At 63.4% G+C, this 20,072-nt stretch overlaps 1 protein-coding gene across 4 annotated transcripts; it reads left to right on the forward strand.

Annotated features, from left to right (window-relative positions):
• Nucleotides 1–2,550: 2,550 nt before the first annotated feature.
• On the forward strand, nucleotides 2,551–18,882 carry DNAJB5 (DnaJ heat shock protein family (Hsp40) member B5). Of its 4 annotated transcripts, XM_075527260.1 has the most exons (5): nucleotides 2,551–2,632; nucleotides 5,043–5,163; nucleotides 9,469–9,713; nucleotides 11,850–12,448; nucleotides 16,871–18,882. In XM_075527260.1, the coding sequence occupies exons 2-5, from the start codon at nucleotides 5,126–5,128 to the stop codon at nucleotides 17,102–17,104; spliced, it is 1,116 nt and encodes a 371-aa protein (XP_075383375.1). In that variant the 5' UTR covers nucleotides 2,551–2,632; nucleotides 5,043–5,125; the 3' UTR covers nucleotides 17,105–18,882. The 4 variants fall into 4 exon arrangements, with proteins under 4 accessions (XP_075383375.1, XP_075383377.1, XP_075383376.1 ...); XM_075527262.1 differs by lacking the exon at nucleotides 5,043–5,163 and having other exon boundaries at nucleotides 2,595–2,632; XM_075527261.1 differs by lacking the exons at nucleotides 2,551–2,632; nucleotides 5,043–5,163 and adding an exon at nucleotides 6,943–7,050.
• The last annotated feature ends 1,190 nt before the right edge of the window (nucleotides 18,883–20,072 follow it).

A 20,072-nucleotide genomic window follows, 5' to 3' on the forward strand; every position in this document is an offset into this window, starting at 1 on the left:
CGCAATGCCACGGTGCCCGCCGGGAACAGGCTTCGCAGCCGGCACTGGGGCAGGAGCTCGCAGAGCTCGGTGGCCTCGTCCACCGCGCCGACCTTCAGACACCAAATAACGACGCTTTAACAGAAAAACAGGCCGGGCTGCCGTCCCCCACCTCCCCATCCTCTCCGGGACAGAGACCCACAGCCAAAGCCTCGGAAGAGCTGAAGCTCCAGGGGAGCAGACCGTGCTCCTCGCTCCTGCAGCCGAGGATGTCCCACACCAGAAGCACCATCGCCGGGCTCACCAGCCCTCGGCGGATTTCTCTTTTCAGGAATTTGTTTAATCGCCTTTTGACCCCAGATGAGTTTCTCGCATCTCCCCCTCCATCCCTCCACTCAGGGCCACCATTTCCACAGGTCAATCCCGAACTGCTTTAAGAAACGTGGGGCCGCTGCCCCTTCCCGCACCGATGCCCCGTTACGGGAACTCGAGCAGCCCTTCCCCGCTCACCTTCCCCCTGCCACACTGCATCTTAGTATTCCCCGTCACGCCTCCCTCAGTCATCTCTTCCCCCAGATGGAGGAGAGCCAGTTTATGTAATTGTTCCTTCTATGGAAACGGCTTCGTACCTTTAATTATGCCTGCCACCCCTCCCTGCACTTTCCCGGCGTGTCTTTAAAAGGGTGCGGATGTGCCGGCAGGCAGACGGGGCCGCGAAAGAGGAGCGGTTTTGGTTAAGACAAAACTTAACAAAACTTAACCCAGCCCTCGGCGGCAGAGGGGCCGCAGCCAGCCCCTGGACCAAAGCCCTTGTTTGCGGGCAGGCAGGCTGCACACCAAGCAGATCGTTTGTGAGCAGGGGGACGGCGATGAAAGGCCGATGAAAGGGAACAAAAAGCTTTTGCAGGGCTGGGACATCGGCGTGGCACGGGACGGGCCCCCCCGCCGGCAGTACACGGCCGGCCGAGCACACGGAGAGCGAGCTAGACGGGGAACAGCAAGTGCCGGTTAATATCAGGGGGACGCGGCCGCGGTGTGGGGAGCACAGCGACAGCCCCCGCTCTCCCAGCTCGGAGGGGATCCACGAGCAGTTCACGGGGGGGGGGGGAAGGAGGAGCCCGGCTGGCTGCTCGCACCGTGCCCCCGCCAGCCAGAGAGCCAGGCCAGGAACGGACGGAGACCGATGCTGTGAGCAAACCACAGGGGAGGGACAAAGGGTCAACCCAGAAGTTACTCCAAAACGCCCCATTCAAACCCCTCCGCCGTCCGGGGAAGCGTGCAGAGGTTACGGAGGCACACTCTAACTGTGACAAACACGGCGTCAACAGCCGCAGCCGCCCGCATCACCGCTCAGCTTCACCCCGGGACCAGCTGCTTCCCCCCTGCTCTCGGGACGGGTCTGCAGGCAGGACGCCGTCCCGAGAGGGACGAACGCCCCGCACCAACGTGGCACCTCCACGGGGGCAAGAGATGGGCTCGTTCTTGAGGCGGGCAGGCTTCCTAGGACAAAACCCCGGGCACCGGCTCAGACCGGAGCTCCTCCGGCCAGCCGCCGCCTCGCTCCAGGTCCAACCCCGGCCAGGACGCTGGAAAGACCAAGGCGGGGGAAGACTCAGGCGGCGAGAGCCCAAACCCACTCCCCCCTCGGAAGGGGACGCGCGACGGGGCTTTGCAGAGCGACGGCGCTGGGCAGGCGTCGAGCCCCCCGTCCCTGCCGGCTGGCCAGGGCTGCGGAGCTGGGTCGCACCGGGGCGAGCGGAGCAGCAGCTGTGTTAGGCGCAGCCCCTGAGCCCGCTCGGGACCCGGCCCGTGGGGACCCACGGCTTCTCCCTGATGAGGAAGCACCTCCCGGGGCCGAGCCCCGCTCCCCCCGGGGCCGAGGCGCCTCAGCCGACCCCCGACAGGGGAACCCCGGCTGCTGCAGCACCACGGGCCCCGCCAGAGGCCCTCAGGCCGCCCGGGGATCGCTCTGCTCCGGCCCCACGCCAAGCGGGGTCCCGCCCCGGCACCGGCAGAGCTCCCGGCCGGCCCGCAGGGCCCTGCCCCGGGCAGGGGACAGCTCCGGGGCCTCCCTCCCCCCCTCCCCGGGGGCAGCTCCCGCCACCCCGGCCCCCTCCTCCAGGCCCTGCCCGGCCCGGAGCCCCCCAGCACCGCCCCAGCCCTCCCCGCCGCCCCGGGCTCACGGGCCCCGGACCCCGCGGCCCCCCCCGGCCCCCGCCCCGGCCCCCGCGCGGCGGCCGAGCCCGCGCCCCTCCCCCGCGGACGGCGGGTGGGGGAGGGGAAGGGCTGAGCGCGCCGCGGTGACGTCACAGCCTTCCAGAAGATTCCCCCCGGGATCCCGCCGCCACAAACGCGCGCCCGGCCAATGAGAGCGCGCCGAGGGGGCGGTGCCGGCTTGAACTAGCCAATGGGAGGCGGCGGGAGGGAGGCGGGGCGAGGGCGGGCGGGCCTCGCCGTCACCCGCCCGCCTGGCCCCGCCTCGCCCCGCCTTCCCCGCAGGGAGAGCCAATGAGCGCGGCGCGGCGCGGCGACGGACACCCTGCCGGCCCAACGGGGCGGGGCGCGCGCGGGCGGGACTCCCCTGACGTGGCGGCCGGGGGGCGGGGGCGGGGGCGGCTCAGCGAGCGCGCGGCGCCCCGGGACAGCGCGAGCGGTGAGTGCCGGGGGCGGCGGCGGCCCTGCCCCACTGCGCTGCCCCACACCGCCGCCCCACAGACCCCCCACGGCGCCGGTGCCGGCCTCCGGTGGGGACGGGGGCGCGGCCCCCCCGCCCCTGCGGTGACAGCGTGTCCCCGTGGGGCTGGGGGTCAGTGTCCCTGCCCCGTGGGGCGACAGGGTGTCCCCGTGGGGCTGGGAGTCAGTGCCCTGCCCCGTGGGGCGACAGGGTGCCACTGTGGGGGTCAGTCCCCCTGCCCTGCGGGGCGACAGGGTGTCCCCGTGGGGCTGGTAGTCAGTGCCCTGCCCCGTGGGGCGACAGGGTGTCCCCGTGGGGCTGTGATCAGTCCTTCTGCCCTGTGGGGCGACAGGGTGCCGTTGTGGGGGTCAGTCCCCCTACGCCGTGGGGTGAGGGCGTTGCTATGGGGCTGAGAGGGTCAGGCCCCCTGCCCTGTGGGGCGACAGAGTGTTGCCGTAAAGGTCAATCCCCCTGCGCCGTGGGGTGACAGCATGTCCCTGTGGGGCTGGGGGGTCAGTCCCCCTGCCCTGTGAGGTGACAGGGTGTCCCCGTAGGGCTGGGTGTCAGTGTCCCTGCCCCGTGGGGGGACAGGGTGTTGCTGTGGGGGTCAGTCCCCCTGCCCTGTGGGGTGACAGGGTGTTGCTGTGGGGGTCAGTCCCCCTGCCCTCTGGGGTGACAGGTAGTGCTATGGGGCTGTGGGGGTCAGTCCCCCTGCCCTGTGCGGTGACAGGGTGTAGCTATGGGGCTGGGGGATCAGTGCCCCTGCCCTGTGGGGTGACAGGGTGTAGCTATGGGGCTGGGGGATCAGTGCCCCTGCCCTGTGGGGTGACAGAGTATCACCGTGGGGCTGTGGGGGTCAGTGCCCCTGCCCTGTGGGGTGACAGGGTGTTGCTGTGGGGCTGGGGGGTCAGCCCCTCTGCATCCACGGGGTGACAGGCTGTCCTAATTGGGGTTAAACCTCTGCCTTATGAAGTGACAGGGTCTCCCTGTGGGGCTGTAGGAATCGGCCCCTCTGCCCATGGGGTGACAGGGTTTCGCTGTGGGGCTGGGAAGGGGAGGTTAGCCCCTCTGCCCCTTCATGGGTGGGGAACGGAGGCTAGCCGCTAGCTCCGTTGCCCCCGTGGGGTGACAGGGTGTCCCTGTGGGGCTGAAGGCGGGGGAGGAAGGGGTTGGTGCCTCTGCCCCCAGTGGGGTGACAGGGTTTCCTGGTGGGGCTGGGGGACAGCGTTAACTGCTCTGCCCTACCTAGTGATGGGGTGTCCCCATGGGTCTGATGGGGCTGGGAGGAAGGGGTTAATCCCCCTGCCCCATAACAGTAACAGTGCATCCAAGTGGGGCTGGGAGGAAGGGGTTAACCCCCCTCCCCCCATGGGGCTGTTGTACATCTCTGTGGGGCTGGAGAGGGTGGTGAGGTGAGGGTTAACCCCTCCCTCCCCTCCTGCTTTGGAGGGAATAATGCATCCTGTTGGAGCTGTGTCGTGTGGGGCCAGGAGGGGGTTAGATACCCCCCACCCCACCCCCCCGTTGGGGGCCCCAGTGTATCCCAGTGGGGCTGAACTGGGTGGTGAGGAAATGGCTGACCCCCCCCAGGCAACAGTAATGGGGGCAGAGGGGCCAGCGAGGAAGGGGTTAACCCCTGTCCCCAGCCGAGGTGACAGTGTCCCCCCAGGAGGAAGGGGTTAACCCTCTTCCCCCTTGGGGCAGACGGTGGGTCCCAGTGGGGCTGGAGGGGCGTCGAGGGGTCACCCCAGGCAGGGGCCAGCACCCCCGTGGGGCCGTGCAGTGGGGCACAGCTGGGAGGGGGGGGTTCTTCACCCCATCCCCACGCCAGTGTGGACACCCTGGTGGGGCTGGAAAGGGGGGACCCGAGGGGGGACCCGACATGGGGAGACACTGGGGGGGCTTGACTCCGTCCCCACACCAGTGTGAGCTCCCCAGTGGGGCTGGAAAGGGGGACTCCTATATGGGGAGACGTGTTGGGGGGCTTGACCCGTCCCCACGCGGGAGCCAGCACCCGATAGGGCTGGAAATGGGGGACCCTGTCTGGGGGGACGTCGAGCGGAGCGGGGCTTGACCCCGTCCCCAGGCAGGAGGCAGCACCCCGCGAGCACGGGAGTGTGGGACCCTGCGTGGGGAGACATCGAGGGGGTCTCGCCCCGTCGTCCCCACGGTCCCCACGCAGGAGGCAGCAGCCGGCGGGGCTGGCAGCGGGGGCCGTGCCGGCAGAGGCAGCGAGGGGAGGGTTAACCCCGTCCCCACGCAGGTGCCGGCACCCCAGTGGGGCTGTCGGTGGGGAGGGGGAGGCGGGCGGTGCGTGTGGGGGCCCGGGGAGGGGATGATTCATTGCGGGTAGTCATGACATTGCTGCCTGGTTGCCTGCGGCTGCCAGCCAGCACGGGCACGGGTGGCTCTGCCTGCCCCGGCGCGCAGACGTCCCCTCCGGCTCCCTGACCAGACCCGGGATACGCTGCCATGCCGGCCATCCTGCTCTTCTGGAGCCGCGCCGAGAGGTACGCACCCAGCCCGGCTACCCCGGCTCACCCTCCCCTCCGCTCGGTGCCCGGCGAGCCACCGGACCCCCAAACCCCTGGGGACGCAGCGTGCCGGGGCCGTCACCCGCCCGGCGTTTCGCTCGCCGAGGGTGGGACGCAGGATGCGGGAGCCGGCTGGTACGGCTGCCCAATTTCGGTGTGGGGCATCCGGAGAGGATGCTCTCCGTGGACCACGAGTGACGGTGACGGACGGGGTGGGGGACGCGGTGGCATTGGATTTCCTTGGCGCGCCTGAAGGTGACTTCTCAGAAGTAGGTTTGGCACCGCCGGCTCGGAGGAGGCACCGTCCCGGTGCCCCGCTGCGGCAGGGGAGCCCCGGTCGCTGGGTGGGAGCGCGGCGGTCGGACCCCTTCTGCTGGGGGACCGGTGCCGGTGCCCGGCACGGGGGATACGGGGACCCCCGTGCGTCCGAAGGGGAAAGCTGGGGAGGTGCAAATTGGTTTAACGTGACTTTTTTCCGCGTCGCCGCCGCCCTACTTTTCTCCCTCCCCGATTCGCCTGGCGGGTGCACAGCCCTGGGCGTCAGCAAAGTCGTTTTTGGGGAGGCCGGGGGGCTCCTGGCTGCGCTCCCGGCTCCTCGGCGGGGGCTGCGCGGGGGACGTGACGGTAACGGGGCGGCCGGGGGCCTTGCAGCAGCGGGGAGGGAGGATGCCGGAGCTGACGGCAGAAGTGTCTTAATCCGTCGGCTTAGCGAGAAAGCGTCAAGAAACCAATTGAAAGGAAAATTACGGCTCAGCGAGTGCCTCCGTTGAAGGGTCCCCCCCACGCGCGGCTGGGAAGCGCACAAAGGACGGCAGCTCCCCGGCAGCACCGCGCTGACGCCCGCTCGCCCGCCGCCGAAGCCCTTTCGGAGCAGTCTTGGGAGCGGAGGTCAGAGCCAACCGTGGCCGCCGGGCTGGCGAGGAGCTGCCTTTTCGGGGTGCCGGAGGAGCTGGAGGGGGAGGCTTCCCACCGGAGCATCCCTTGGTGGCGGCGGCATCCCCGGCACGAGCCGGCACCGTTCTCTCCGCCATCCTCCTGCCACCCTCCGGTGCTTCCCGGCCGGGCACGCAGCACCTGCCGGCGCCTGCGGACAACGGCGATGTTTAAAATAAAACTAGAGCCTTTAAAAGTGACAGCTTGGACTCTGAATGTGTTCGTAAAGTTTCGGTAAGTGGGTTTCCGCATCCCAACCTCGCGTCCTCGTTAAACCGTCGGTGCCTGTTCCCGGCGTCCCGCGGTGACCTCGCACCCCGGGATGGAAAAAAAGAAAATATCTCCCCGGTGCCGCTGCCGGGGTGGGTTTGTTCCCTTAGATGACTGCTGAGCGGAGGGATTATGTCAAACGATCGCTATTCAGCTGGCGCGCTCATCCAGCGGTTACACGGGCTGATGTCATGTGTGGGGCTGGAACAAAGATTTAATTTTTTATTTAATTTTTTTTTTTTTTTTTTTTTTTTGGTCGTTTTGGTGTGGTTGCAAGAGGAGGATGGAGGCCAGGTCTGGCTCAACGGGGGCCGGGGGATGCTTGTGGTTTTTTCCAAGGCCGGGTGGCCGTGGCTTGTCTGAAGGCGCCTGGGGTGGGAGGGCGATGCAGGAATGGCCTTGCCCGCCCGAAACCCGCCCTGCGGTGCCTTCCCCCCCTCCCCGCTCCCGAGGGGGTTAAATGGGAAGGCAGGAGAGGATGACTGAGCAGAAGGGGGAGAGGAGCGGTGGCAAGGCACAGCTGATCCCCGGGAGGTGGGAGGGAGGGAGGCTCTGCGGGGACAGAGTCGTGTTTTACCATCATCGCGCATGTGAGTGTCGTCTCCGGAGCGTGCCTTAACCCACCGGGTCACCCACCGGCGGCTGGTCCTCACCGGCACGGTAAACCGCGGCATGGGGATGCGTTTCGGTACAGGAATTCCCCCCTCTCTGAGCCCAGCCGAGGAGGGGGTCCCCGGCCGGGAGAGCATCCCCGGTGGGCATCCCCACGCTGGCTAAAGACCCCTTGGCGGTCAAGACCAGAGATATCGCGGGGGGCGACAGCGTTTTGCGGGACGGGATGTGTTTCCATGGGAAGCGCCGTGGGGTTTCGGCCGGGCGAGGGGGTCCCGGTGGTGCTACCAGACTGGGCTGCGCGGGGTCGGAGCCGGGCACTGTGGTCCCTGGGGGGGACAACTGAAGGTTTGCCACCTCCGCGTCTCTCGAGCCGGGTTGCGACGGGGTTGTCTTCCACGCTGCCCGGCTTGCCCTCGCTGCGGGAGGGTTGGCGTCATCCAGACAGGGGCCAAATCCTGGTCCAGGTCCTGGTGCCGCTCGTGGGGAGCCCCTGCCCCACAACGGGGGCTGCCGTGGGGAAGGGAGGCGTTGGGGTGACCTTTTGCGGGGCGGATTGGCAGGTCACGTCTCACATCGCTTGCCTGGGGTCTCCTGCAGCCCCCCGGGAGGGCAGATGGGGAGGCGGAGGTGGGCAGGGGGCAGAGCATCCCCCAGCGCCGCGTGGGCTGGGTGCCGGCGGCAGCTCTGCGCGCAGGAGCTGGTACGGAAACGTGCTGGCATCCAGGAGCTGCCGCGGGAGACGCTGTCGGATGCTCTTTACGCCCCCAGGGACCTTCTCCCACCTCTTCTGTGCCCCCCCCCCCGGGCTGCCTCGTGTGTCCGTGGGTGTCCTCATCTTCCCTCGCTGCGTCGGTCAGAGGTCCGTGCCTTGGGTGCCTTAGCCCCGCTCCCCGCCTACAGCAAAGGACCTGCTCCGTGGCTGGGGCAAAAACAGAGCAGAAGTTGGTGGTTTGAATCAAGGTGGCCCATTTCCAAGCCCCCGCAGCAGCCGCCCGGCTGCAAAGGGATTATTGCCTGAGGCATGACCCGAGGCGAGCCTGGGGTGCTTGGGATGGAGCCAGGGGCTCGGTGCAGGGCCGTGCATGTGCACCCCGGGGTGCCCGGCCACCCTCACCTGAGCTGCTCCGGTTTGGGGGGGGTCTCTCCGTGAGCTGCAGCGGGAGCTTATGACTAGAGCTTATGGGAACGTCTGGCAACTTGTACGATGGTGAAGGAAAGGGCCAAGGCTCACACCCCATGCAGAAGTCGGTCTGCTGGAGGGGCACGATGGGCTGGGGCTGCCCAGGGGCATTGGGAGCAAGGGTGGGGGGGAAACCTGGACCGTAGCGGGGAGCAGGACATGAGCAGGAGGGCTTAGCGGAGAGCAGGGGGTCTGCTGGGGCAACACCGGGAGCAAGCACCGAGCTGCGCTGTGCGAGGCTCGGGGGACGTGGGACTTGACTGTCGGATAACCGAAGGTCGAGAAGCAGCGGGAAGCGTCCTCGGAGGAGCCTGGGGCTTGCTCAGCCTCTGCCCAGAGGAGCTGCCCTCCCGGCCGCTCCGCCTGCTCCCTGGGTCTCTGCCTCTGCAGCAGCGTGACTGGGGGATGAACTAATCGCCCGTCCTTTTCCTCCCTTGGGTTACGGCCACCAGGTTTTCCATGCCTTAGTATAGGCATGGCCCCGGCCTCGGCCCCCGCACGATGGAGGGAGCGAATTCTGGGTTTCTGGCTTACTGCAAGATGTAGTCGAAGGCTCTTGGGGAGTGCAAGTCAGGCTAGAAAGTGGTTTGGTTTTTTTTTTTGTTTTTTTTTTTTAAACGAAAAAATTAAAAAGCCCTCCCACCACCACAAGATGTTTCTGTCTAACGGCTTCGTTCTCTCTTCGCTAAATACAAATTACGGCTCTGACACACCGGAGGCGCTTATCTCCAGCTGAATGCCAATTGCTTTCGGGAACAAAATGTTTCAAGTTCCTTTAAGGTGAAGGTGGCAGCACGGTCCCTGCCGCCGCTTTCAGCCTCCAAAAACCTGCTGCCATCACCCCGACTCCCGTCCCAGGTCCCCGGCCGGGAGAGAGCCGGGGGGGGACAGGCGCGGGCTGACGGCTACATTTAGACACGGCTCAGCCCTCCTGGCTCGGGGCGGGGGGGACGGGAGGGGGACGCGGTCTCGGCCTGACGTTAGCAGTGGCGTGCCCCTATAATAACGCCGTGCCCCGGCTCGGGCTCTCCCTCTCCCCGTCAGCCTCAGACATGAGTCTCCCCATCCCCACCGTGGGGCTCGGGGGGGTAAAACCGGAGCCGGGGCACGTCCTGGCACCGGGGCTCTGACCTCCGGAGGGAAGCGTGGACTTGAGCCGGCTCTGGTGCTGCTGGCCGGTGGGACACGGGGAGCATCGGCTCCGTGATAAGTGCGTGCCCGTCCCGTCCCCGGCTGCCCCAGTGCGATATTCGCCTTACGGAGAGCTGTCTTTCTGCTTTCAGGAATAAATACTCGGCTCCTGGCAGCGTCGCCGTCATGGGGAAGGACTATTACAAGATTTTGGGCATCCAGTCTGGTGCCAACGAGGATGAAATCAAGAAAGCCTACCGGAAAATGGCCCTGAAGTATCACCCCGATAAGAATAAAGACCCCAACGCCGAAGAGAAGTTCAAGGAGATCGCGGAGGCTTACGACGTCCTGAGCGACCCCAAGAAACGAGCCGTTTACGACCAGTACGGGGAGGAAGGTAAGGGGACGAGCGCTGCCCGCTCGGAGGCGGGGGTGCGGGGTCAAATGGGTTTTTACAGGCGAGGAAGCGTTTTCACACAGAGTTGTCCCCGTGGTTTGTGCCTGCCCCCGAAACGGAGCTGGTAGCCGCCGAACTGGGGGGGGGGCGAAGGCTCCACGGGTGCCAGAAATCACCTCTCATCCCGCTCCTCCCCGGGCTGCTCCGCTTCTCCAACCCACCACCCTGCCTCCCGGGACGGCCAGGCTCTCCCTGCCCTCCACCCCAAAACCCCAGCAGCCGGCTGAGACGATGGAAGTGGTAGGAGCTCACCTCCTGGGTCATACCTGGGGTAATTCGTTAGCGACCCTTTAATTGACCTAAATATCCCAGCGGAGGAGTATTGCTTTTGCCCACATTCCCCCCCGCATTTGGGCGCTGGTCCCGCTGTCCTGCCTGGTACAGGCTGACCTACGGGATTCAAAGCTTTTCCCAATTTAAGTAATAGGTCCGTGTTTTGAAACCCAGTGGTTGCTGTTGGCTGGTGGTTGGCACGGAGGAGGAGGAGGAGGAGGAGAGCCGCTCCACCGCAGGCAGCCTTATTAGTCGAAGATGGAAGAGCGCAACCCCATTCGAGGAGAGCACCGAATAGCATCTGCATTAATCAGCCCAGGGCTTGGGTGCTTAAAAGAGCAGGAGGTCTGGCAGGAACAGGCTGCTGGGTGGAAGAGGCAGCCCTTCTCGTGGGGCCAGCGGGCAGGTGCATCCCCTAACGAGCCACCCACCGGCAGAATTAACTGGTGGTGGGTTAATTCTCGACCCGTTAGTTATGTCCGGGCTGATGGACGCACCGAGGCAGGGGGATGTGCTGTGGTGTAAAAGGAGAAGAGGCTGTCTCAAGTGGGAAACCAGCCTTTCCCCGCAGGCACCCGAAATCAGACCCCCCCCCTCGGGCTGGTGTCACGGCGTTAAAGGTGAACCCTCTGGCTGTACGGTCTGGTAGGGACGGGGGCTCGCCGGCACGTGGCGAAGTCACCCCCTCGTCGCAGCGGGACGGGGGGTCCCAGCAAAGCCAAACTCTGTCGGACCAGTTACGGTCTGTGGTCCCCCACACCTTTCGTTTCCCATCAGATGCCTTTTTTTGGAGCAACATATCTTGGGGATCGGCATGTCACGGGGTTTCTGGGTCCCGCACGCTGGAGTGAGCGAGGTGAGGCGAAAGCCCCCCACCCACACAAAGTATTAACTTCATCGATCAGAACAGACCCCCAGACTTGCCCGCTCTGTGCTTGTCCCCCTCCTGTCCCGCGCTGCGAGGGGCTGGCACGAAGGACAGCCCGTCAGAAATAGCCCTTCACTGTCACTGGTGTGTCCTGAAAATAGTCCTTGAGCTAGGCTCGGCTTAACCCTTCCTGGCCCCTCCTGGTCAAAAATAGCCTTGCAGAGCGCGTGTGACCTCTCTGGGGGGCCACTTGTCGTGTGCCTCGGCTGCTCGGGACTTCGGGGGCGTCGGAGTGACGTTAAGGCTCGGCCTGGGACCTGGCAGGGGAGTTTCCCATGGGAATGGTTGCCAAAAGACCCACACCTCGAGCTTACCTGGCATTTTGTGCAGCGCGTACACAGGCAGAGCTGTGTGCCCACCGGGAGGTCTGCTGACCCCCACCTGCTCTGCCAGCCCGAGTCACAGCCGCTCGCTGAGCGCAAAGCCTGTTCTCGCCTGCTGGGCGTGATGCTCCTGGACCGTGGCCGTCGGTGCAGCCCCAGGGACAGGGCTATTTGGGCAGGAGGGAGCCTGCCCATGGGGAAACACGGAGATGGGCTGGTCAGGACACGTTTTAAATGAAAAGGCCGTGAACTGGGTGGAGAGAACCAAAGAAGCACTTCAGTAGGGGTAGCGGGGACGAAGCCTGAAGAGCTTTTGAGATGGAGCTTGCTGGCTGTAGGGGCAGGAGTGTGTGTCATGGGTTGAGGTGGTGCCTTCCTGGTCCATGCTCTCTGCAGGTGGCTGGGCTGGAGAGGGTGACCTGCACGCCCGGGAGATGCTGGACGGGCTGCCTGGAGCCAGCAGAGACCACGCTGCCGCCTGGAAAGTGCTGTCCCAGCACGGCGTCCACTGGCGGGCAGCGTTCATGTCTCATCTTCCCCCTTCTCTTCCAGGTCTCAAAACTGGAGGTGGCTCTTCAGGTGGCTCAGGGAACACTTTCCACTACACCTTCCACGGAGACCCCCATGCCACCTTCGCGTCCTTCTTTGGAGGCTCCAACCCTTTCGACATCTTCTTCGCTAGCAGCCGCTCCCGGATGTTCAATGGCTTTGACCAGGAAGACATGGATATCGATGACGATGATGACCCTTTCAGTGCCTTCGGCCGGTTTGGCTTCAACGGCATTAACGGGGTTCACCGGCGGCACCAAGAGTCCCTGCACACGCGGAGGAAGGTCCAAGACCCACCCGTCATCCATGAGCTCAAGGTGTCCCTGGAAGAGATCTATCATGGCTCCACCAAGAGGATGAAGATCACCCGCAGAAGGCTCAACGCTGATGGCCGGACCATGCGGACTGAGGACAAGATCCTAAACATTGTCATCAAACGGGGTTGGAAGGAGGGAACCAAAATCACATTCCCCAAAGAAGGGGATGCCACCCCGGACAACATCCCTGCCGACATTGTCTTCATCCTCAAGGACAAGCCTCACTCGCACTTCAAGAGGGATGGGACAAACGTGGTCTACACGGCAAACATCAGTCTTAAAGAGGTGGGTATGGGTGGGAAATGCCGCGGGGTGGGAGGTGGCTCTGGGTCGTGGCACGTCCAAGACAGGAGTCAGACCTTGTCCTGCGCCGATGAGGAAGGACCGTGAGAGACACGAGCAAAGACCTCTGCAGAGAGGAGCACAGAGGCCAACTCATGCTTGGTTTTGGAGATGCTCAGCCTCCATGCCAGTTGTAGGACATGGGTGCTGTGGTCCCTGCTGAACGCACCTTGCTTCTTGAGCCAATACAGGTGGTATTTACCCATTTTCTCTCTTCCACCATATGTCTTGTCCTTCTATTTTAGCATAGGGTATTCACATGTGGAAGAGAGCCCAGATCCTCTGTAGGAACAAGGGAAAACCCCAGTTTGCTGGCATGAGTCTGGTCCCTGCTTGTTCTTGTAGCCAAGCCCGCTGTGGCTTAGGTACTGTCTGGGATAGCACCGGGTGCTTCTCCCCATGGACAAAGAGCAGGGTCACACGGAGAAGGGCGGTACCTCGCCCTCGCTGAGCAATGCTTTGGCTGCTTTCCTTGGTTCTGGCTTGCCTCGATGAAGAACCAAGTAAGTTAAATATTCAGGTGGTGAGCAAAACCCAGCACATCCCGGCTGCCAGTCCTGGAGGTCGCAGCGGGGCTGGATGCATCAGAGGCAGCGAGCTGCGCGAAGGTGGGAGAGGAAGGGGAGATTACCCCGGTACAAGCTGTGCCGTTTGCCGCCGCTGCTGTATAACTGCCTTTTAATAACTCCCAGCTGGCAGCTGCATTTAACATTGACGTTTTTGGCAGCTGCCATTTGCTGTTCCTTTCAGACTGTAGACGCTGTCTGTCTTCTTAATGAGCTGATCTTTTTTTTCCTGAAGACAGATTTATGTTCTCAAATGCATTTCATAGAAATAAGCTCAATGGGCCAGACCTGAGGTAGGGAAACGTGAGCTCGTTAGTGTGCCAGGGAGTCGGGAGAGCTTTGCGATGGCTCTGCGTCCCAGCTGGGGCTGTGACCGGGTGTATGGGGGCAAGGGACAGCCACGTGGGTCAGGCGGAGCCGGCTGCTCCTGGAGCACACTCGGCTCAAGTTAACCTGCAGACTCAGGAGTTGAATTTCCTTCGCAGCGCAAAGTGAAGAGGTTTATTCCTGCTGTGGTTGGCTCCCCTGGCTGCTCCAGAAATACTCGGGAGAGGCTGCCTTATTTATGGAGCCATGCATGCCATATCTCAGATATTTCCTTCTGTGCATTCCCCTATCTGTAAAATTAACCCCAAGCTGGCTCTGCCGATGTCCGGACCACGTTAGCCCAAGTTCACGCGTTGCTCAGGCTGGAGGACTCTCACCTGGAGTTGCCCTTTGAGCAGCGAGTGGAGAAACCTGCTCCGGCCCCACGTGCTGTTGCACCAGTAGTGCTGGTGCTGGGTGCCTCTGGTCTGCGTGAGCAAGGCACGCGTGCTGGCATTTGGTTTGCACGATGCAGTCACAAAGGGGAAAACTGCTGGTTCAGGCAAATTCCTCGTCTCTTTGAGCTGGAATTTCTGGTCTCTGTCCTCCCCCATTGTGAACTCAACATGCTGGGCATCCTCGGGGAGCTGCCAGCCTGGCTGCCATCCCCAGCCTGCTGCTTGCCAGGGCAGGGTGATACTTTGCTGCTTGTATCTATCTTCCACGAGAAGAAGTACCTTAAGTGCTCTGGAGCACGAGCAGATGCCGGGAGCTCCCTGACTCCGTATGCCACCGCCTCAGCATGTGACGGAGCACAACCTCTTCATCACCCGAGCCTACAGCGGTAGCCTTGGGTGCTCTCCTTGCACCCTTCCTCCTTGCGCGGCTGCCTTTTTTAGCCTGAGCTTCAGTCTTTTCCGCTGCCACGAGAGCAGCGCAGCACAGTGCCAGCAGCAGGCAGGGCTGGCAGGCGGTGGGTGCCGAGCCGGAGACCCCTCGCCAGCACCTTGCTGCCAAGGCACCTGGTGCTCAGGCTGGGGGCACTCAGGAGAGCTTACTCCTCCTCCTCCTCCTCCTCCTCCTCCTCCTCCTCCTCCTCCTCCTCCTCCTCCTCCTCCTCCTCCTCCTCCTCCTCCATCCCACAGACCCCTCCACAGAGCAACCCGGGGAGGCGATGCCCTCCCAGCCCTCGTGTGCTGGCCCCGCTGGGTGCCACATCCCCCCGGCCAGGGCGGTGCGGGGTGTTTGCCACCCGGCTGCTGCGGAAGCCGGAGGTGTATGAGGGCTTCCCCAGGGACCCGTGGGCTGCGGGGAAGTGTCCCTTCCTAAAATTACAGGCGCGCGTCGCAGTGGGAGGCCGAGGGAGGGAGGATTGACACCGCTCCACCACCAGCTGCCTCTCCCGGGAGGCAGATCTTCAGGCAGCGCTGCCGGCAGGGGCTTGTGCCCGCCCGGCTGCCTGCCTAACGCCTGCCCTCGGCAGCCGCCCGCTTCGCAGCCTTTACCTGCCGTCACCTTCCTCGAAGCACCCCGTGCGTCAGCGCCCGGCTGAGACACGACCGGTGGCGACGTCCCCCCCGCGGCTTCGCTGCGAGCGATGGAGGACCCAACGCTGACCTAGAAAAAGCTCGGCTCTCACAGCACAGCGCTCAGCTATCACACCCAGGGTGATTTCATCCCCAGGGATAAACCGAGCCTCTTTCTAGGATGCGGGGCAGCTCCCGCGGTTACTGGTGTTACTTCAGCAACCGGTTTCCCAAATGCCAATGAAGTTGAGCAAGAAAAATGAAAAACAGGGACATACGGCGGGGAGCGATTGCCTCGGATTCTTGCATCTTGGCTCTAGGAAGGAAACATAAAGATCCCGTCTGCCTTCGCTGGTACCGCCTGCTCCTGCTCACATCCCTCTGCTTACCCCGTCCACGTGCTCCCATAGGCAGTTCCTGTTCTCTTTCCCATTTTGTGGCTGGAGATGTCCTTTCCCTGGCACGCACGGACCCGTGCAGCCCTCCGCGGCGCATGGCAGTGGGCAGCAGCGAGCAGGAGGGCTCGGCATCCTTGGGCAAGCGCGGGGCAGAAATGCATTGATGGGGGGAGATCGTCCTTCGGTTCCCCCACGACCTGCTGGAGATCCAGCCCAGCACCCGCTGCTCCCATGGAGCTGGCGATGGGCGTCCTCCTGCAGCCAGAAAAGCTCATCCCTGGAGGACGCCCTTCCCAGGAGGAGACCCTGTGCGGAGGAGCTGTGGAAGGAGATGGCCCCATCTCTCCTGTTCTCCGCTCACCGGAGCCCCCCAGCCAGCTCTGGCACAGGTCCCTCCACGATCGCCCTGGCTCAGCCACAGAAGCCACAGACGTGGGCCGTGAGCCAGTGGCCAGCATGAGAAGAGATGTTTCTCCTGGTGCCTGTTGCTGCTCTGCCACCGGAGGCTTTTCCTGGGGAGGGGAATGCAGAACGTCACCCCATCTACCCCAGAAACAGCAATTGCATCCTCTTCCCCTCCCTTTGCAGGGTGTTTTGGGAGGGGTGGGACCCCCAGGACCCGGCTTGGAGGGGTGAACCTGTGCCAGCCCCCCGCCGGGAAGCTCGAAGCTGTACCCCGGCAAACCCCCGCCTCTTCCAGAAGCATCGCTCCGCAGTCCTCTCCCTCAGCCCTTGCTGAAAGCCTGGAGACGATCCTGCCCACGTGTACGCCAGAGCTGTCTGAGTTATTTAAGGACACAAGGATTTTCTTGCTGCATTCCCGCATCACGTGGCTTGCTAATGCAGGCTGGCTTGTGGCTGCTGCGGCACCCACCGCCCCGGCTGCTGCCGGCTGCTGCCAGGGGCCGGGGTACAACGGGGTGGCACCCACGAAACCGGCTCTTGGCTTTGTAATGAGGACTGGCGGCGGGGACCAGTCCCTCCGTGACCCCGGCTTCTAGGAAAGCTCGGTGCCGTGCGGCGGCTGCTCGGCCGTCCCGTGCCGGTGTAACCTTTTGGGGGCTGTGGGGGGGGACACGGGACGCGGGACGTGCTATAGATAACCCCTAGCGCCGGGCAGAGCTGCTGGGCTCCGGAGGGTGACAGCTGATGAACCGCGGCGGCATCCGATGATCTCAGCTGGATTTTCGGCTGCCTGAGGCTGGGAAGGGGCTAAATTTAGCCTGTCCTGTTGCTGCGAGTGGCCGGGCGCTTGCTGGTGGTGCCTCCTGGGGAGCCCAGGAGGAGGGGAGGGGGTGTCCTTCCCCCCATGAGGCTGCGGCACCCCTCGCCTGGGGCACCCCTCGCCTGCACGGGTCCTGCAGCCCCGTTCGTGGTGGTTAGACTGGGCTGGCACCAGCAGAGACCTGGGCTCGCACTGGTGAGCATCAGCCGATGCTCTTGGGCATCGTCCGAACGGAGCTGGGCGGTTTGACCCAGGGAGCAGCGGGTGGGGGGACGGAGTGTGGCTGTCGGGATGCTTTGGGGTCTCAGCCCCGTCTGACGGTGTGTCCCCTCTTCTCCCCCCAGGCCTTGTGCGGCTGCACCGTGAACATTCCCACCATCGACGGGCGGGTGATCCCGCTGCCCTGCAACGACATCATCAAGCCGGGGACAGTGAAGAGACTGCGCGGGGAGGGGCTGCCCTTCCCCAAGGCCCCCAGCCAGCGAGGAGACTTGATCGTGGAATTCAAAATCCGCTTCCCGGACAGAATAGCTCCCCAGACGAGACAGATCCTCAAGCAGCACCTCCCGTGCTCCTAGAGCCCGGGGACTCTCCTCCAAGCAGCAATACTCCAAACGCACGTGCCGCAGCACTCGGCCCGCACGGAGCAGAGGTGCCACAGCACTTTCAAATGCAAAAAAAAAAACCCTCGCGCCCCTTTCCTTCCCCCAAAATCCCTCCCAACCTACCCCATCCATCCCGCTCCCCACCCATCCCTCTTGGCCCATTTTTCTACTCCGGCAGCGGGGAGGCTCCTGCCCATCACGGCTCTCCCGGCTGCCAAACTTTTTATTTTTTCCCCAGAGGTCCAGCTTTTCTGCCTCGCGCAAGCGAGCGGCGTGGGCCCTTTGCCCGGGGAGGTGCATCACGTTGTGGGGTTTTGTACGTCACCTGCTTTTCAGGCCACTTTTCCCACAAGAGGCTGGACTTGCCGGGGTCCGGCGCAGTGTAAATAGGACTCCGCAGGATCTGGCATCCCCGCTGTTAGTTTTTCTCTTCCCCTCTTTGATACTTGCTGCTGTTCGGGGTCCCGGCTGTACCGCGGTGCCGATCGCTCCCGCCCGCGGTGGCCTTTCCAACCCCTCTGTAGCCGGACTGTTTCTCACCTGGGACCACGGTACCGAGTCCGACCGCGGTCCGCTCTCCTGTGCCAAGCCTACAACCGAGCCTCGGCTGTGCCAAATGACGGAGCACATGGGGATGGTCCTGTCAGCCTCCTGCCCCTGCCCGGGGCTGTCCACGGTGCCGTGGGCAGCCCCTGCCTGCACCCGCTGCCCGCAGAGCCCCAGCCAGCAGGAGGAAGGGGGGAAGCCCCGGGTGGAGCTTTCTTGTTCAGATGTGTTGAGTTTGCATTGCTGCTTTTTTTTTTTAAATACGTATATATAGAGCTCGTTAGATAAACTCTGTAAGGGTTTTTCTCTGCCCATTTTGGGGTTCCTGGCGTGGTGCACCCTGACTTTTTTTTTTGAGGGGGGAATGGTTCAGCCACACGAACATCAGGCCCATCACAGCGGGGTGTGTGTGTGTAGCACAAGTCTGGGTGCAAAAGCAGAGCCAAGCGTGAGCAGAGCTGTGGGGTTTCAGTAGCGTTTGAGTTCAACCTTAGGGTTTTTCATAAGAAGAGAGGCGCATGTATATATTTTTCTACAGGGACGATTCATTCAGGAGGTATTTCTGGGCGTCGGGGTGGAGCTGGGAGGCGCATGAGGCAGTCTGCTTGGTGGCTTTGTTTTCAAATGCTGTATTTTTTTAAAACCTTTGGATTTCCATCAGGAGAATTTTTATATTTCTTACCTTTCTCGGCCCACTCTGCCTCGTGCCAGTTTTATTTCCCGGGAAAGGGCTTCTACGGAGCGGAAGGCGCGTTCGACCTGGCTTTGTACAGCTCCTCTTCCACCACAGCACCGCCGAGAAAACCCCTGCCAAAATACTCCCCCCGCCCCGGGAATCCTTTTTTTTTTTTAAAGAGAAATCACTGACTTGAAATGAGGGGTCTTTTGGGGCGGGGGGCGAGCGCAGGGCGTACGTCGGGGCTGGGTGTACAGCTGTACAGTGTATCATACAGGGGGAGGAGAGCCATTAGGCGCTGCTTAATTAACTGCCCGGTTTCACCGGCAAGGGGATGCTGCCGGTTCCCTCCCCTGGTCCCTGTGGAGTTTGATGTAGAGAAACCTGATGGACACCGCGAGCGAGAAGACAGGCCAGCGCGCAGATGCAAGCTGCTTTGTTTTTCTCGGTTTCAATGAGACCTGAATGTTTTATAGTGGGTTTTTTTGTAATTTTTTTCCTTTTTTTTTTTCTTTTTTTAAATGTCAGTATTGAGAGAAAAAAGAAATAAAGTATTTTAAAAAAATACACTTCCTCGGGGTGAGCTGTGGTGGGAGATGCTGGGCTGTGCTCGCGCGGGCAGCGGGGACGGGGCTCTGTGCCAGGGTTGTGCCCACCTGGCCGGGTGCCTGGGACCTTCAAGGCCGGTAAGGAAGGGAGTAAGCAGCCTGGCGCCCAGGAACCTTGAGGCTGGTAGGGAGGGGAGGACGAAATCTGTTTGGTTTGTCTACTTGGTGCACAGGGCCTTCAGGGCCTGATAACGAGGGGATGGGAAGGAATATGTGACCTGCTCGGTCACAGAGGATGGCGGCTCGCCTCATAAAATGGCATTAGTTGTGCTGACCACGTTGCTGGGGTTGGGAGCAGCAGTACCGGTCAGGGGCTCTGTGTCCCCTTGGGGCTCCTGGGACACGACAGACCGGGAGCGGGGCTGGCCGAGGAGGGGCTGCGGGCGCTGGGTGCTGCAGCTGGGGATGGGAGAGCAAAGGAGGCTCCTTGCTGGGGGCTGGAGAGAGGCTGGTGCCTGGCTCTTCTCGGAGGGGCCCTGGCGCAGGGCGAGAGGCTGTGGCTCAAGTTGCACCCAGGGGAAATCCTGCTGATAGCCAGAAAGTTTGCCCAAAAATTCTGAGCAGGAGCAGCACACCAAAGCAGGTGATGAGAGCGAAACCCATGGTCGTTGTTCCTTGGGAGGGCCTGGGCAGAGGCTGCCGAGCCCCAAATGGGGGCCATGGCTCACTGCCCCCGCCGGCGAGAGCTCGAGGCCGTGAAATTACCCTGCAACAAGGAACCCTGAGGCCCACGCAGCAGCCAGGGCTGGGAGCAGCTGTTGGGCTGGGCAGACTCGGGGGGCAGAGCCGGCACAGCCCCCTGGCCATGGGGGCTGACAGTGCTGCCAGGGATGCTCATGGGGTAGGGGATGCCCTTGGAGCAGGAACCCCCATGGGGAAGGGATGCCATGGGGCAGGAGATGTCAGTAGGGAGGGCACATCCGTGGGGCAGGGGATGCCCGTGGAGGAGGGATGCCTGTGGCGGCGGGGGGGATGCTCTCGGGGCAGGGATAGCCATGGGGAGGGGACGCTCATGGGACAGGGGATGCCCAAGGTGGGGGGATGGCCGTGGGGCCAGGGATGGCCGTGGGGCCGGGATGCCCACAGGGCACCCGTGCCTGGCCCAGAGGCA

This window comes from Mycteria americana, chromosome Z (genome assembly GCF_035582795.1).
Source record: "Mycteria americana isolate JAX WOST 10 ecotype Jacksonville Zoo and Gardens chromosome Z, USCA_MyAme_1.0, whole genome shotgun sequence".
Classification (NCBI taxonomy): Eukaryota; Metazoa; Chordata; class Aves; order Ciconiiformes; family Ciconiidae; genus Mycteria; species Mycteria americana.